The sequence below is a fragment of the Chamaea fasciata genome, unplaced genomic scaffold (assembly GCF_029207755.1).
Source record: "Chamaea fasciata isolate MVZ Bird 193981 ecotype frontalis unplaced genomic scaffold, bChaFas1.0.hap1 SCAF_25, whole genome shotgun sequence".
Classification (NCBI taxonomy): Eukaryota; Metazoa; Chordata; class Aves; order Passeriformes; family Sylviidae; genus Chamaea; species Chamaea fasciata.
Window position 1 is genome coordinate 3752088 of NW_027094110.1, and position 13162 is coordinate 3765249.

Sequence of the window (13162 nt, forward strand, 5' to 3'; positions counted from 1 at the left end):
TCTCCAAGGGCTGTTCAGAGCCTCGTTACTCATCCCTTACTTGGGCAAAAATGACATTGAGCGCTCCTGGAGATGACAGCCTTAATTGAGTTCAATAGGAGTTTAGGCTGAGTAAGGCATGAGCAAACAAGTGTGCATTAGCCCATGAATAAAAAGCCTGATCCCAAATGTTTAGGAACACATGTCACACCGAGCAGGGGAGTGCTGAGGGGTCACTGCTGCTCCGGCCTTGCCATTTGGGCAGGGGTCTGGCTACAGCATCCAGCACAACTGATAGCGATGCTGGGATGAGCCTGTTCAGGAGTGCAAAGATTCAAGGCTGGCTCAGTGGTTTGTTTCCATTCTGCCTCTTAATTTTTATTTATTTTCCTCCTTTAGAAGTCCATAGTCCTTGTTTCTGCTATTTTTTTGTCCACTGGTGGAAACAGCAACTTCCTTTCTCAAATTGTAATATAAAAGAGCTGCAAGCTGCAACGCCATAAATAATATTTTCTTATGGCCAGAACATCCAAGTCTAGGCAAGACACCAAGAACAGCTACAACATTGTAAAACTCCAACACTTCTCCAGAATGGATTCACTAATTAAAAAATGACTCGTTTTAAAAAGCAGTTGAAAAATATTGGCTTTCCCATTGCTGCCCGTCGCTTGCTGCATTGCTTCGCATCCATCCTGCAAAGCCACAGTTGAGCTAACCAGCAACGAGTCTGCCTTTCCCTCTAAAAAAATGTTACCAAAATAAATGCAAGGGGAGGGGGAGGGAAGAGGAGAACACCTCATCACAATCACTTCTTTAATTAATTAAAGTATCACCACTTCAAAGCTGGAGAGAGATCCCCCAGGGCTGGGGCCATGGCAGCTTGCTGGGGACCAAACAGCCCCAGCCCTTCCATTGCTGGAGAAGGAGTTTCCCAGTGCTGGTCTCCCCTCCCACACCCCCCCTGGAGGTACCAGCCCTTCCCTCCTCAGGTTGCCTTCCCAGTGGGGCATTTGCCTCTTGGAACCCATGGAAATATCTGTCAGCCCCGCAAGAGAGCAGGGCTCAGAACTGGGTGCATGGAGGCGCCCAAACCCCAGGGGTCTGCAGAAGAGGGAGAAGCCAGCAGTTGGGGAAGAGCCCCCATGTTCACCTTCATGCTCAGCTCTGGACCAGCATCTTTCCACTCATCAGCATGGGATGAGAGCCGCCAGCACTGCACTGACACTGGTCCTGGCTGGGATGTGCTGCTCAGCAGCAAGGTGGGGCCTTGCTTTTTTTCCTCCCCTTTGCCTTATAAGCATCTCTGCAAAAATAAAATGCATTTCCCAGGAGGTTCCCTTGGGGAGCTGACAACAGTTGCCTCTGGCCACGCTTGTGCCCCTGCGTGAGCACTTTGTGGGGTTAAATTCATCAACACCAACCCAGTGCCAGCGCCCCTAAAACGAAGCTTCAGAAACCTCAGTCTCGCACACTGCAAGGAAAACATCATCCCTGAGGATTGAGGAAACCCTTTCTCCAAGGAACACACACACTTTGGACTCAAACACCATTGATAAGGCTCTTTCTTCTTCTTCTTCTTTTTTTTCTTTCTTTTTTTTTTTTTTTTTTTATCTTTTCTTGCAGCGAGCATTCCTTTCACACCCACGCACACCCCAGCATCCCCAGCCATTGGTCTGCCGGCGCATCCGTCACACTTTCCGCCGGCCAAAGTAGATACACATTTCAACTGCTTCCATCCCTCATCTCCTCTGGTGTTAACAGCCAGCGCAAACAAAGGGCCCGAATATCCATCGCCCTATTAAATTGTTTTCATTTGTTTCTTCTGCCGCAGTTGGTTTGCGTTAGCGGGTTGGTAAAAAGGGATTTCGGGTGGGCGGCTGATGCAGTGGCTGCTCTGGGATTGGGTGACACTGCATGGGACACCCGTGGCAGGGATTTTGCTGTGCCATGGGTGACAGGCCAGGGAACCTGAAGAGTTTGCAAGCAACAATGGGCAAACGGAAAAGGGAACATTTTGGGTGAGGGGAGGGAAGATCAACCTGGGGAGCAGCTGGGATAACAGCAGACAGAACCTGGGGAGCCCAAACCCCTCTCTCTCACCCTGCTGCTTCTTTTCTCCTGGCACTGGAGGAAATGGGGACAAGAATTAGCTCAACGGTTAGCTGAGCTCGTCCCGATTTCAAACAGATGTTGGGTTTGTGGCTGGATTTGGGCAGAAAGCTCTTGCTTTCCCCACATTTGCTGGCCATACTTCGCCAGGGTTGCTGGCCCCAAACTGCTGTGGCTTGTTCTCCCTTTAGCTCACAAGATGTTCTCTGAGGTTGCTGCGTGGGTAACGGATGATGTCCCACATGGGCTGGCTTGTCCCCAAGCTGTCCACCTCTGCCTGCCCCACCACGAGCATCTGCCCATGAACCATGAAGCCCAGATTCATACAGCTGGGGAAAATCTCCACTCCCATCTGCAAAGCTACTGAGGCAGATGCTCACCAGTGGTCCAGCCGTGGTTCATGATCCCCCTGTCACTGTCATCTCTCCTCAGCTCCACACAGACAGGCTGGGCCATGGTGATGTTGTGACACTGCCCAGAGAGGATGAGCATCCCTCTTGCACAACCACATCCATCTCATCCATGTGCTCCTCAGCCTTCCTGCTGCAGCTGCCTTTCAGCTGCATTAACCTGGGGGCTCGTATCACCCCCAGAATGGGAGAACAACCCCTTTGGGTCCTGGGAAGGGAATCCCACATGGTTCTGGAGTCAGGGTGTGAGCTGAGCACGTGAGAGAAAACAGCACCAGAGCTGAGGACAGTGTTTCTGGGCTCCTTGGCATGTCCCCGTTTTTCTCACCACGGAACTAATCAGATTTGGGACTGTTTGTGCAGCCAAATCCTCACGCCATAACTGGTGAAACTGGTGGGCATGAGCTGTCCTGCTCCCAGTGAGCTGCCTCTCCTCAGCATCTCCCCTTCCCAATGACTCCCTGCGGCTTCCCACCAGCCTGAGACGGGACGGCACCTCCTGTCCACCACCTCTCATGAACAGAGAGCACCAGTGAGGCAGCTGTGGGGACACCTGGGGCAGTGAGGTCTGGAGGGGGGGTCACAGAGTAAAGGGGCAGCGAGAGTGGAGGGCAGCAGGGCCCGTCTGGGTGCTGAGCGTGACTCAGCACCGCACCACACCTCGTGAGTCACTCCACTGCTTCCTGGTGCACCCAGAGTTTTCTCTTCCAGGTCTCTCCTGGCAGCATTGACCCAGCTGGGCCACCTGCCAGCAATGCAAGCTCTGCCTCACGTGCCTGCCAGCCCTCCTCTGCTGGCACTGTCACCCCTGGACACGTGCCTGTGCGCTGGCGGTGCCAGGCTGCTTCTTAGGGACCCAAATCCCCAGCGTTTTCTGGGCAGTGAGGTGGTGAGACCCGGTGGGTACAAACTCACCGTGGGCACCAGCCATCCACTCACAGCAGGGCAAAATGGGGCAAAAGAGGGGCTTTGTGCCTGGTGGGCAACGAGGTGGGGTGGGGGTCTTTAGCTGGGAGCTTAGGAAGAGCCCACCTGCATGTGGGCAGGGATGAGGAAACACAAAGCAGAACAGCACCCTACCCCCTTCTCACTGGGAGACTGAGCATAAAGATATAAACCATAACAAATTCAACCAAAAAAACCCAACAAAAACCAAAACAAAACCCACCAAAAAAAGCCCAACCCGAAAAACCCCAAAACCAAACAGAAATCTGGGGGGGGATGAGTTTCCAGGATCTGAGTCCAAAGGGATGAGACAGGGACTGCAGTCAGCCTCATCTGCTGAATATGAATATCCCTCCAGCCTGGCTCTGCCATCACCCCAGCCCAGCGATTTGCCCCGACTTTGCCTGGAGGGGGTGGCTGCAGCTGGGTGAGCATCCCACAGCACTCAGCGAGCACCAAGCGCCTTGAACCACCCCAGGAACGACTGTGACTGCAAGAAGGTGGAAATGCAGGGTGCGGAACAGGACAGGGATGCAGGAGCATCCTCTGGGCACTGGGAGGCAGCCCCGGTGGCCCCGGCAGCCCCGGTGCAGGGGCTACTCGCAGGCCAGCTTCCCATCGAAGCTGGAGAGGGCGATGGCGAAGGCCTGCACGGCGCACAGGGGGTAGTTGTAGTCCATGGTGAAGGCGTCGTCCGCCACACGCCCAAACTGCATCACGATGTAGTCGGCTGCGGGAGAGAGGGTGAGACACCGGGGTGTCACCTGTGCTCCCAGCCGGCCTTTCCCCAGCAAGCCCACGCAGCAGCAGCGTCCAAAACAAGCTGCCCACGCAACCCCCACCCAAACTCGGCCTGTGACTCCTGCGCTGGCTGCGTGGCACTGCAGCGCAGATCACCAAAAAGCAGCATTTTCCCATTGCATGGACTGTGGCACCCTCTGGTCCCTCCAGCACCCTCTCCCTGGGTGCCACAGCCCCCCAGGGGATAGGGACCCCACTCACCCCACCCCCCCCACCCCGGACCGTGGGATCGCTGCTACTGGAGGGCGGGTGACAGGAAATCTGTAAAAATAACCAGGGGCCCTCAAGAGGCTTTTTCTGTCCCGTAACCCAACACCCCGGAGGCCAAGGGCTTCTGACTGCGCCGGACAGGTGACGAGCAGGCACATCCAGACAGCGCTGCTGCCACCCCTGAGGGACTGTCCCCGAGGCACAGTGCACCCCAGAGTGCCAGTGGAGTGGGGTGTGTGCTGGGGACAATGCTCTGGGCTGAGTGGGTGGCTGTAGTGTGATGGGGGTTCAGCGCCCCACAGGATCTGTCCTTGCCCTAAATCTGCCTGGCAGCAGGAGCCCCACACGCTGTCCCTGTCAACGCCAGGGCCCAAGGACAACTCCTGCAGGGCGCCTGTCCGGCTTCATCCCAGCTCCAGCAAAGGCAGGCAGGACCCCAGAGCATGAAAAAACTAAACCTCATCAAAAACAGCGGGTGCTGGGGCCAGCCTGTGGGGCAGTGCTCCCCCATCCTATCCCCTGTCCCATCCCACTCCTGTCCCGGCTTACGGTCACTGCTGTGCACGATCTGGAAATTTTTGACGGAGGCGTGGGTGACCCGGCCGTGGAAATTGAGGACGTAGGATTGGGTCTCGTCGTTCCACACTGGGGCTTTGTTGTGCAGCTCGATCACGTTGTCCATGTTCCTGTTCTGCCATCGCATCAGGAGGCCATCATTATCCTGGGGAGGGGCAAAGAGGGAGTGGAGCAGAGTTGGGGTGACCCCTCCAGAGCCCTGCCACCTCCTGTGGCTTGCCTGGGGGTGCTCTGTAGCAGTACCCAGCTGGAAATGGGGTCTCTCATGGAGAAAAAGACAGACACCATGTCTCCAACCTCCCAGGGACAGCTTGAATTTTAGGGACACCTGAAAGCCTGTCCATGCCCCAAGACGGGTAAAATCCAAGGTGGCGCCCAGCAAACCCAGCTCCCAAGGAGTTTCTCCCAGCCTGGCCCCTGACTTACATTCCGGGGCCGGATGGGCACCCTCTCACAGTCAGCATTCATCCCAGGGATGATGACAGTCATCTTTCGGGGGCCTTTGAACCCTAAAACATTGGTCTCCTGCAAGAGATACCCTGTCTCGAAGACCAGCAACCACTGCGGGTTACAGCCTCTCGTGGAGGCTGAACAAGGGCTCAGGAGTGACTCCAGCCCATCCCACATCCCTGCAAGCCCCAGTGGAGGGGTGGGAGGCGGGAAGGGGCTCCCTGTGTGGCTGCTCTTACGTAGACCACGGCCGAGAGCTCCTGCCGCACGTTGGACCAGTCGGCGTTGGCCCTGTCGGGGTTCGCGCCGTTGTCGAACACGGTGAACCTCGTGCCCATCAGGTTGGATCTGCAGCCAAGGGTGGGAGACGGCCTTGGCTGATGCCACTGAGTCCCCTCCACCCCCTCCGTGACCCCTCTCCAGGCACAGCCTTGGTTTCGGTCTGGCTGCAAACCCCTGGTGCTGCACCCCACCACCGCTGACCTTCCCACTCTCCAGCGATTTTCTCGGGTTCAAGGAATCCCTAAATTGGGGGGTTATAGGGTGCTGCCACCACGGGGACCCCCAGCATTGCCGTGTGGCTGCCGGCAGTGCGGGCTGGGACTTGCCAGGCGCCTTTTCTAGCCATGACCTGTCTGCCGCGAGGAACCGGCCAAGCTTGTTTTCCCCTCTCAGCCCCCCACCACTCCTCAGGTCAGACAGAGCAGTGGGAAATGCTGAATTTAGCCTCCTGTCTGCCTCAGCCATAGCTTGGGACAGCCTGTAAGCCATGGGGTGGGAGGAGGGTGCTGCAGAAATGGGGTGCCACCAAACTGGGTTGCCACCTCTGCTCCTACCTCAGCTTCCCGATGAAGTTATCTCCACCCCGTGACAGGTCTGTGGGGTCGATGGAGATGAGGTAGTTGGAGGTTTTGCTCTTCTTACGCTTCCTTCCAGCAAGGAGGAACACCTGGTAGAGCAGTGGGACCGTGTGGGAAAGGAACGTTGTCACTGCCATTGCCACTGCTGTCCCCAGCTGTTCTGTCCCCCCGACAAGTCAGTGCCATGACCTCGAGCAAGTCATGAAGATGATCCCCAAGATACTGTCTGCATTACAGGGCAGGAGGGGCCAAAGCCAGCCCAGCTTTAGCACGGCTCTCTAGCCACTGTTTGCTCATCATCCCAGGGGCATTTCCTGGAGGAATTGCAGGAGAGGGGAGCAGCCTCCTTCAGGACACACCAGCACAGCGGGATGCAGGCGAGCATCCCCCCCAAACCCGGAGGGTCCTCCCTGGGATGAGCAGAGCCCCAGGGGTCTCCATGCCCCCACCCCAAATCACCTTCTTGTCATTGTCCAAGTGGAGGTAATAGGTGGGGTAAAGCCCCCTGTCCATGCCCTTCTTGTCCCGTGTCACCCGGCATTTGACGGTCACCCCCTGCGGCGCCGGCTGCAGCACAAACTCCTCCAGGTTGTCCACCTCGATGACAGGGGATGGGGGCCTCTCCTCCTTCTGCTGCGGGGTGAGAGGGGACGGTGACCCCAGAGCCCCCCTCCTTCCCCAGCTAATTGCTCCTTGCTATCCGTCCCCCCTGGGCTCTGCAGCTGGTGGCTTTGGGGACACTCCGGTGGGTCTCGCTGGGGGATGCTGCAAACCTCCCGAACCCCCCTGAGGGGATCCCCGTGGCTTTGAGGAGTCTTTTGTACCTTCTTTGATTTCTTTGCTTTCCCCTTCTTGTTGGAGTTTTTCTGCTGGGTCTCCGGGGTCTCCTCCTCACTCTCAGCCCCTTTGGGAGGAACTGCAGGCAGGAACAGGAAGGGGCACAGAGAGGAGAAGATCCTGATTCCACTGAGCCCCAAAATCAAGCTCAGCATAGACCCGTGCCAACATCAGTGATTGTAACCTCCTCTCCATGGCCAAGCTCACTGCACCCCCAGAAGCCCTGCCAGAACCCACCACCCTCCAGTGCCAGGCTCTCACCTTTCTTTTTGGATTTTTTCTCTTTTGGGGGGTCCCCACCAGTCTGAAAGAGGGATGCTGGGTTCTTCTTCTTCTCTGACCTAATGGGTTTGGTGCTGGAGTCGGAATCGTCCTCCTCATCACTGCTGGTGGCGGCTGTGAGGGACACGGGGGACATGGTCACACAACACTGGGTGCGGTTGGCTCAGGGTGATGCCATCAGGCAGCAGGACTGGCTGCCACCTCCTCCTGCTCATCCCGTACCTTTCTTCTTGTTTTTCTTCTCCTTCTTCACCTGGAACACGGACATTGGCTCCTTCTTGGTGCCTTTGGCAGATTTGGCTTTGCTGTCAGGGTCACTCTTGTCTTCTGCCGGGACAGAGGAGACGATGACCAGCCAGGCAGGGGGATGGGAATGGGCAGTGATGGGGACAAGAGGTGACAAGGAGCAGCAGAAAGGGCTGAGCTGGGGGGAGATCGCATGGAGAGGGGCAATGGCTCTGCAGCCCCCTGAGCCTCCCGGGACAGTGCCGGGGACAGGGCTCAAGGCTCTTCCTTCCTCCCAGCAAGGACTGATGCCAGTGGCAACAGAGCTGGGCTTAAGCCATCCCTGTCCCCTGGGCACTCACCCTTCGCCTTCATCTTCTTCTCCCCCGCGCCTGAGAGGGGCTCTTTGGGAAGCTTCTTCTTGAGCTTTTTGGGCGGGTTTTTATTCTCCACCTCTTCTTCCTCTTCCTCATCATCCTCATCCTCAGCCGGCTCTGCCCAGAGGTGACCACGGCATCAGCCAACACAACGTCCTTCGGCAGCGGGGGGCCCCATCCCCGTGGTGAGCGAGGAGGGGCCGTCCCTGGGTGGCAGCGGCCGGCACGGGCGCTGGTGCTGTCACCCCGGGGTGGTGGCCGAGCGGGGCGTGGGACGCGTCCAGCGGCGGGCACTGCGGGCGCAGCCACAGCGCTCTCTCGCGGCCTCAGCCTCGCCCTGCCGAGCCGCTTTTCGCCCCGGCCAAGTGTCCGGGGACCTAAGCGTCACCTTCCCAGGGAGCGTGTCACCGCCCTCTTCCCCCTCTCCCGCTCCATACCAACTCCCCCAGCAAGGCAATGAGCACAGGCCCCCTGCCACATCCCCGTTGCTCCCAGGCCCGGAGCTGGGTTTTAGCCAAAAAAGCTCTGCCGGGGGAGTGCAGAGCCCCAGCAGGCGCTGGGAGCACCGCCGGCGCTATCGGGACGTGGTACCGGGGGACACGAGGTGCCTGCAGAGGGGTGGGTGTTGTCCCCGCACCTTGTGGCTTCTTGGAGCCCTTGGCCGCCTGGGAGCGGGGAGCCAGGCTTTCCTTCTTCTTCCGAGGCTCCTTGGTGAATTTGGAGGAGGGGTCCTTGTCGCTCTCCTCCTCCCCCTTCTCCTCCTTCTTCTTCCTCACCTTCTTCACCCCTGCGCATTTCAAGAGTTGCCCACGATGCGGAGCGCCTCGGGTGCAGGATGGGGCACCCCCTTTCCCCCCCTTTCCATGGGTGCTGCGGGGGGTCTGTGCTCACCCTGTGCCGGGGCTGGAGGCTCCTCTGCAGCCCCTGCCTCACTCGGCTTCTTCACCCGCGGCCGTCGTGGCTTGGCCTCGGGCTCCAGCCCAGGCTCCTGCCTCTTCTTCTTCAGTTTCTGCCCTCATGGATGGTGCTGCAGAGGTGGTGCCGGCCTTAAACACCTTTTCCCTTTGCCAGGCAACCCCTGCTCACACAGCACTGGGTCCCTTTCAGAAATACAGCCGGGCTTCCCTGGCCCGGCACGGGAACAAGGGGCACGCCTCGAAACAGGGACACACGGACACCTTCCAGTGAGTGACTTACCATGGGGCAGCCCCCCGAGGAAGGCAGAGGGAGGGAAACAGAAAGGTCTGTTAGCAGACAGACAGAACATTTGCCCTGGGACAGCCCTGGGGATGAGGGGTGTGTGATGATGATGCTGCTGTGACACCGTGTCAGTTCAGAGGGACAAACAGCACTGTGGCCATAGGGAGCCACTCTGGGCCCTGATGGCCACGCTGGGTACCTGAGCTGGGACAGGGGACGTAGGGGCGGGCAGACAGCCTGGCCTCTCACCTCCATCTCCTCTCACCCCCGCAAGAGGCTCCCGTGGATGGCAAGGAGGTCAGCAGGAGCAGGGAAGCAGGAGGATTAGGCACAGCACACCTAATCCCGGTTAGCTGGGGCTATAAATAACCCCGATTTACCAAATACGGAGCATGTGGGTCAGCACTCGGCTCTGGACAGGAGGTATTTGGGGAGTGGGTGTCAGCTCAGGGCTCTCAGAAAGTGATCTCAGCAAATCCAGATGCACCAAGGTTTCCACTGGCCGACAGAGCATCTTTCTCCTCACAGAGGTTTCTCTTCTCCCACATGCTCCAGGGCAGGGTGTGAAGGTGTTTTGCAAAAGATTGGATCCTGATGGATCCCAGTGGGATCCCAGGACTGTGAATTTGGGGAAAGGGAGCTGGGGGCTCCATGGTGAAGCTGGGAAGTGGCTGCTTTCTTCCGTGTCATGAGCTCACATGGAAAAGCTCCTTTGCACCCCCTAATCCCTTAAGCAGCTGCAGGGTGGGCAACCACTCCCTTACTTCACAAAACCCTTCAAGGAGGAGCTGCTGATTAAAAATTAAATTGGGTGGTGGATGAAATTGCTGCTGAGACCCTTCCAAGGCTGGGGGGCACCTGGGGGCTGTTCCAAAATGCAGGGAAGGGGGATCTGGCTTTTGGGGTCATGGCCTGGGGAAAGTGAGTCACAGTTTACAGCTTAACTGAGGGGCTTAATTAAATTGTTATTTAAGAACTGGGAACCCTCTTCATGGGGTGCTTCAAAGTGATGGAGGGGGGATTCAGAAGGATGCAAAAAGAAGGGAGGGCTGTGGAATTTTCTCTACCCGGCTGTCTGGAGGCAGTTCCCAAAAATCTCATGCCCTCATAGGCTGCAGCACCCTAGTAGAGCAGCCCAACCAGCCCCAAATCGGCCTTGGTGTGGACTCTGGGGTTTGAGGGTCCCTGATGTCCCCAGCCCCCGGGGACAGCCCACAGCAGGGGATGGTGGCACATGGGATGGAGGGGAAGGATTTTTTCTCACCTGTTTGGGCTTGTGCTGGGGGCTCCCCGGCTCTTCACTGGGGCTGTGGGGCACAGAAAGCAAAAGGGTGAGAGCTTTCATCGCTCCACGGACCTGGGGGCATGAGATTGCCCTGATTTTTGGTAAAGGTCAATCTTTCATTTGGTTCCTGTAGCATTTCCCCCCGGTCTCGACCTGGCCGAGCTTGTCTGGCATCATCCTTCCTAAGAGGGAGCACAGGACAGGCTCTGCCTTGGCCGAGGGGGACAGCAAGGAGCTGAATTTGGGGATCGCCCTCCAACAAACACCTTTCCTCTCTGTAAGCCAATAAGCATCACCCCACCAACCCCCAGAGAAAAAAACACCCTGATCAACCTGCTTGCTAAAAATTTAAATTGAGAACAGGAGAAAAAAGTGCCGGAGGAGAGGTGAATCCACTGGGGGCATCCAGCACATCACCCACCCCGCAGATCCCACCCTGCCCGCCGGCACTGACCTGTCGGCAGCCCAGACCTCACGCAGGATCTCCGTCTGCAGCGGCATCGCTCCCGGCAGAGGCCGGCTCCCTGCTGCCCTGCCCTGCCCTGCCCTGCTCCCCGGCACCGGCCCCGCAGCCCCTAACAGCCCAGGGCCAGGGCCATGGGCTCAGGGCCAGCCACAAGAGCCAGAGCAGCCTCCCAGCATCGGCTCGGCCGCCTCCGCAATCTCTGTGATGGGAGGAGGAGAAGGGAAAGGAGGAAGAGCAGGTGGAGGAGGTGATTAACTTTATTTCTCCTGAAACTCGGTTAATAGGATTTCAGGGGCTGTCAGCCAGGCTTGCCGGGAGAGCAGCTGGCAGGGGAGTAATCACAGGAAAAGGGGGCTCTGAAGGAATGCAGGGGGGTCAACCAGACCCCAGTGCCCTTTTGGGGTGCACAGGTTCCCCCCTGGCTGGTTGGGGTCCCTGGCACAGCACAGCCACTCACTCCAGTGGGCAGAGGAGCAGCTCTCTGACCGTGTTTAGGGTTATCCTCTCTGGGTGTCCTTGTTTTTCATTCAGAAATGTCTTGGTGAGCGAAGAGCAGGATTTGGGCTGTTTCGTGTGAGCTGTGCACGAAAAGCCCATGCAGGGGAGGGCAGCATCCCTGGCTCTGGGTGGTGCTGAGGGTTTCTGAACTGACCACTGCTCCGCTCCGACCCCGTCTCATGTCCCGAGGTCTCTTTGGAAGTGTTTCATAACCTTCTGCTCACGCCTCACCTCCTTATTACACCACTTAACATTTCACTCTGAATATTCCTCCTCAGAGGCCCCCACGGATGGTGTTGGGTTGCAAAGCCAGACAAGCCAAGTGTCCCCAGTGTCCCCAGAGGAGCCTTGGCCTTGCCCAGGCCAACACTGTCCCCCCAAAAGCCCCAGCCCGTGCTTGGTGCCACTAGATGGCATTTGAGCACTGCACACTGAGACCCACCAGCACCGGGAACTTCTTAATCCTCCCTGCAAAACCCTCCTGGTTTCCCCTTTCATCTCTAGACCTCATCTCATCACCCGCACAAGTTCAATTTCTCTTCCCAGGGACAGAAAGGAACCAAGCCAAAATAAACCAAAAATCTGCTTAAAAACGGGGAGCAAGCCCAGAAACAGCAAAGCAAGTTGTTTTTTGGAGTTTTTGGGTTTGGTTTTTTTTTCTGTAGAGATTGTTTCCTACAGAAAATGTGGCTTGGGCTGCCCCCAAAGGACTTTTTTGCCCTGCAGGAAAAAATGAAAAGCCCACGTTTTGCAGAGGCCGTGGGTCTCACAGCAGCCTCCAGGGAGGTGCATCCCGTGGTGGTAGAAAACCCAAGCCCTGGATGAGCAGCTGGAGCAGCCACGTGGATTCTGTGCCACTGCTGCAGGTGGGAAAACAGACAGGCTTGAGAAATGATGATTCAGGTACCACCTGATGGGACTAGAGAAGAGGAATTTTAACCAAATTTGGCTTAGTCTCCCAAGATTGTGGAGTGGGGGGGTACAAAAGAGGGATGGGCAGTCCTAATATCCCACTGGCTCAGCTTTCTCTTCTCTCTCCACCCTCAGTCAAGGGGCACAAATGACTCTTCCACCCACCCAGCTGACCCTCAGGAAAACCCCTCCTGAAAGAATACACTGGAGGGCGGGGAAAAAAAGCAGAAGGACAAACCTCCCAGGCTGGAAAAACAGCTGAGACCCCCAGAGAGCATCCCCCAGCCAGGCATTTCCAAAGCATGGATTGTTGGCCCTTCTCTGGCTCTCCAGAGAACAATGGCACTGATAAAAAGGGGCAGCAGCAGTTCTTGGAGACACCAATAATTCCTCAACTGCTGGGGCATCTTCCCCCCGAGGAGTACACACCCACCCTCCCCACAGCCACCCCATTTGCTGAGCAGGATCCAGAGAAAGAGCACTTTCCTTTTTTTTTTTTTTTTGTTTTCCTTTTTCTTTCAGTTGTTTATTTTCAAGCTCCAAAAGGGGTATTATTATAGAGACAGGAAAAATAACAACTGGAAAGCTGTTCTCATGGGGTAGTGACAGTGTCCCTTTAGGATGGAGAGGGCTGATGGCTGAGGAGGCAGCAGCAGCTCCGGTGCAGGGACACGATGCACCCGGGACCCCCTCACCATGGGAAAGCTGCTCAGTGACAAACCCATGGCACCAGCTCACAC

General features: G+C 57.1%; 1 protein-coding gene across 2 annotated transcripts; it reads right to left on the reverse strand.

Moving 5' to 3' along the window:
- Positions 1–349: 349 nt before the first annotated feature.
- TULP1 (TUB like protein 1) lies at positions 350–8296 on the reverse strand. 2 transcript variants are annotated; one of them, XM_066203867.1, is made up of 10 exons: positions 8047–8296; positions 7682–7786; positions 7439–7573; positions 7165–7256; positions 6800–6970; positions 6317–6429; positions 5720–5828; positions 5457–5555; positions 5004–5175; positions 350–4173 (listed from the first exon to the last, which is right to left on the reverse strand). In XM_066203867.1, exons 1-10 carry the CDS (start codon positions 8057–8059, stop codon positions 4040–4042), a joined length of 1143 nt encoding a protein of 380 aa, XP_066059964.1. In that variant the 5' UTR covers positions 8060–8296; the 3' UTR covers positions 350–4039. The 2 variants fall into 2 exon arrangements, with proteins under 2 accessions (XP_066059964.1, XP_066059963.1); XM_066203866.1 differs by having other exon boundaries at positions 6800–6973.
- Positions 8297–13162: the final 4866 nt, after the last annotated feature.